The sequence below is a fragment of the Penaeus japonicus genome, unplaced genomic scaffold, assembly GCF_977035675.1.
Source record: "Penaeus japonicus unplaced genomic scaffold, GWHDUDI00000001_assembly GWHDUDI00000042, whole genome shotgun sequence".
In the NCBI taxonomy this organism is placed as follows: Eukaryota; Metazoa; Arthropoda; class Malacostraca; order Decapoda; family Penaeidae; genus Penaeus; species Penaeus japonicus.
Genome location: NW_028234444.1, coordinates 19,207,974 through 19,210,473, shown reverse-complemented (window position 1 = coordinate 19,210,473; position 2,500 = coordinate 19,207,974). Strand labels below are relative to the sequence as shown.

Genomic DNA, 2,500 nt, shown 5'->3' with positions numbered 1-2,500 from the left:
ATTATCATTTCCAATTATCATCTTTTCCTTCTCATCTGTTTGCCTTTTTTTATAATTCTTATTCTCATTGACAATCTTATTGTTATTCAGACTTTTACTATTATTCAAAATATTCATATTACTTGCCATTTTCCTTATTCTTATTATCCTTATTATTCTCACATGTCTCATTCTCACTTACATTCATTTTCTCACTCACATTCACCTTCGCATTGTCATCCTCAACTCCCTTTTCATGCTAATTACTCACGCACAAACATTTAACACAAGCATCTTCCTCCCTCAGGTCGGACTCCCTTACACTGTGCTTCCGAGAACGGCCATGATTCTGTTGCAAGGACGCTCCTCGAGAAGGGCGGAGAAGTGAACGCCAAGGCTAATCATGGTAAGCGATTGGAAAGAGATTGACGTCATGAAGGTGTCAGAAGAAGTTGCTTTTGTTTCTTTTCTCTTCTTTGTCTCTGTAGAAATCTATAACGATTATTATTATAATTTAGCAAGGGAACCTTTATCATCATTTATCATTCAATTTATTGATCCCTTTTTTATTTTATTTAATTTTTTGTATATTTATTTTATTTATTTCTGATTTTTGTAGGTTTTTCAATGTCATGATAATTGATTCTCTAAAAGAATTTATCATTATTGTTATAATTATAATTGTTTTTGTCTTTGTTATTCTTACTTGTTATTATTGTTATTATTGACAACATCAATATTTATATCATTATTAAAACTAATGTTTTATTACTATTACTATCTTTATTACTCACATTTCTATTAGAATGATTATCATATGTTGTGATCCTTCTTCATTTCATTTGTGTTATTTTGATGATCCTGTTGTTCTTGTTTTCCTCCATGCTTTTGTTGTGGTGGTGTTGCGAGGTCTTTGTCAGTTATGGTGATAGTAATGACAATAAAAACAATAATGATAATGATGATAATGATAATAATACTGATAACAACAAGCATATTCATTGGAAAAACAAAATCAGTGATATTGTTGATGATAACACTATAATAATTGTAAATGAATGAATTGAGAATGATATAATGATTGTAATATTTGTAGTAATTAGGATGATGAGAAGGAGAATAATGAAAGTAATAATAATAATGATGGAAATAATAGTAATAATCATGATTATTATTGAAATTGATTATCATTATTATTATTATTGTTATTGATATTACTATTGTCATCATTATTGATATTACTATTATCACCATAACTATTATTATTATTATCATCATTATCATTATTATTTCCAGTATTAGTATGGTTATTATTATCATCAACACTTTATGATTATTGTTAATATTATTGTTAATATTATTCTTATTACTATCATTATTATTATCATCATCATTATTTTTATTGTTTCTGTTATCTTCGTTTCTGTTATCATAGTCATAATAATTATGGTTATCATTATTATCTTCATACATATAATGAAGAAAATGATCATTATAATAATGATTACAGTAAGTCCAAAAGCCACAGTCATGTTATTGATGAATAATTATTGAATGTTCATTTTCGTGATAATTTTTCTTCTCGTTATCATTGAAATCTGAATACAAATTCAGATGTTGATTTTATAGAATTTGAATTACTTACTTGGTTTACTTTGATTAATTTCATTTACTCGTTTAATATTATTTATTCGTAATCACATTCCCCTTTTCATTTAATTTCAAAGCTCATTTTCACTATCAGTCATCTTGCTCTTACTGTCATCTGCAATTATAATCTTTTCCTTCTTACTTCTATGCTTTCTTATAATTTTCATTCCCTTGTACATTCTCCTAATTATTAATTATTATTATTTTTTTTTATTCATAATATTCATACTATCCCTTGCCCTTACTCTTATCATCCTGTCCATCTTCATCAATTGCAGACTGGCCTCCCGCAGGTGAGACTCCCTTGCACTGTGCCTCCGAGAACGGCCATGAGGCTGTTGCAAGGACGCTGCTCGAGAAGGGCGGAGAAGTGAACGCCAGGACTAAGAATGGTGAGGCGATTGGAAAGCGAATGACGTCATGAAGGCGCCAGAAGAAGTTTGCTTTTGTTTTGTTTTTTATCTTTATCTTTATGGAAATTTATAAGGATTATTGTTCAGATCTAATAAGGACACCTTTATCATCAGATTTTCTTATTTCATTATCATTCGGTATTCTTTTCTATTTATCCATTCCTTGCGTTTCATTTGTTTATTTGAGTTATGTATGGGTTACTTATTTATTTACATAATATTCATACTATTCTTTGCCCTTGTCCTTATCATCCTAATCTCATTCCTAAAATTAGTTTCTTTCTCACTAACATTCACCTTCTCAATGTCATTCTCACTCACATTCACCGTCGCATTTTCATTCTCCTTTCCCTTCTCACGGTCATTACTCACCAACAGAAGTGAGACACAAGCATCTTCCTCCCTCAGGTGAGACTCCCTTGCACTGGGCTTCCAGGAGCGGCCATGAGGCTGTTGTG

General features: G+C 30.1%; 1 protein-coding gene across 8 annotated transcripts in view; it reads left to right on the top strand.

Moving 5' to 3' along the window:
* Positions 1-2,500, top strand: part of LOC122243841 (uncharacterized) — a 32,612-nt gene that overhangs the window by 12,732 nt on the left and 17,380 nt on the right. For all 8 annotated transcript variants that reach the window (XM_086534875.1, XM_086534871.1, XM_086534878.1 and 5 more), the window contains 3 exons: positions 287-385; positions 1,908-2,021; positions 2,451-2,500. The exon at positions 2,451-2,500 is cut by the window's right edge and continues 49 nt beyond it. In XM_086534875.1, the coding sequence (XP_086391001.1) occupies positions 287-385; positions 1,908-2,021; positions 2,451-2,500 (263 nt within the window). The remainder of the gene's footprint in view (positions 1-286; positions 386-1,907; positions 2,022-2,450) is intronic.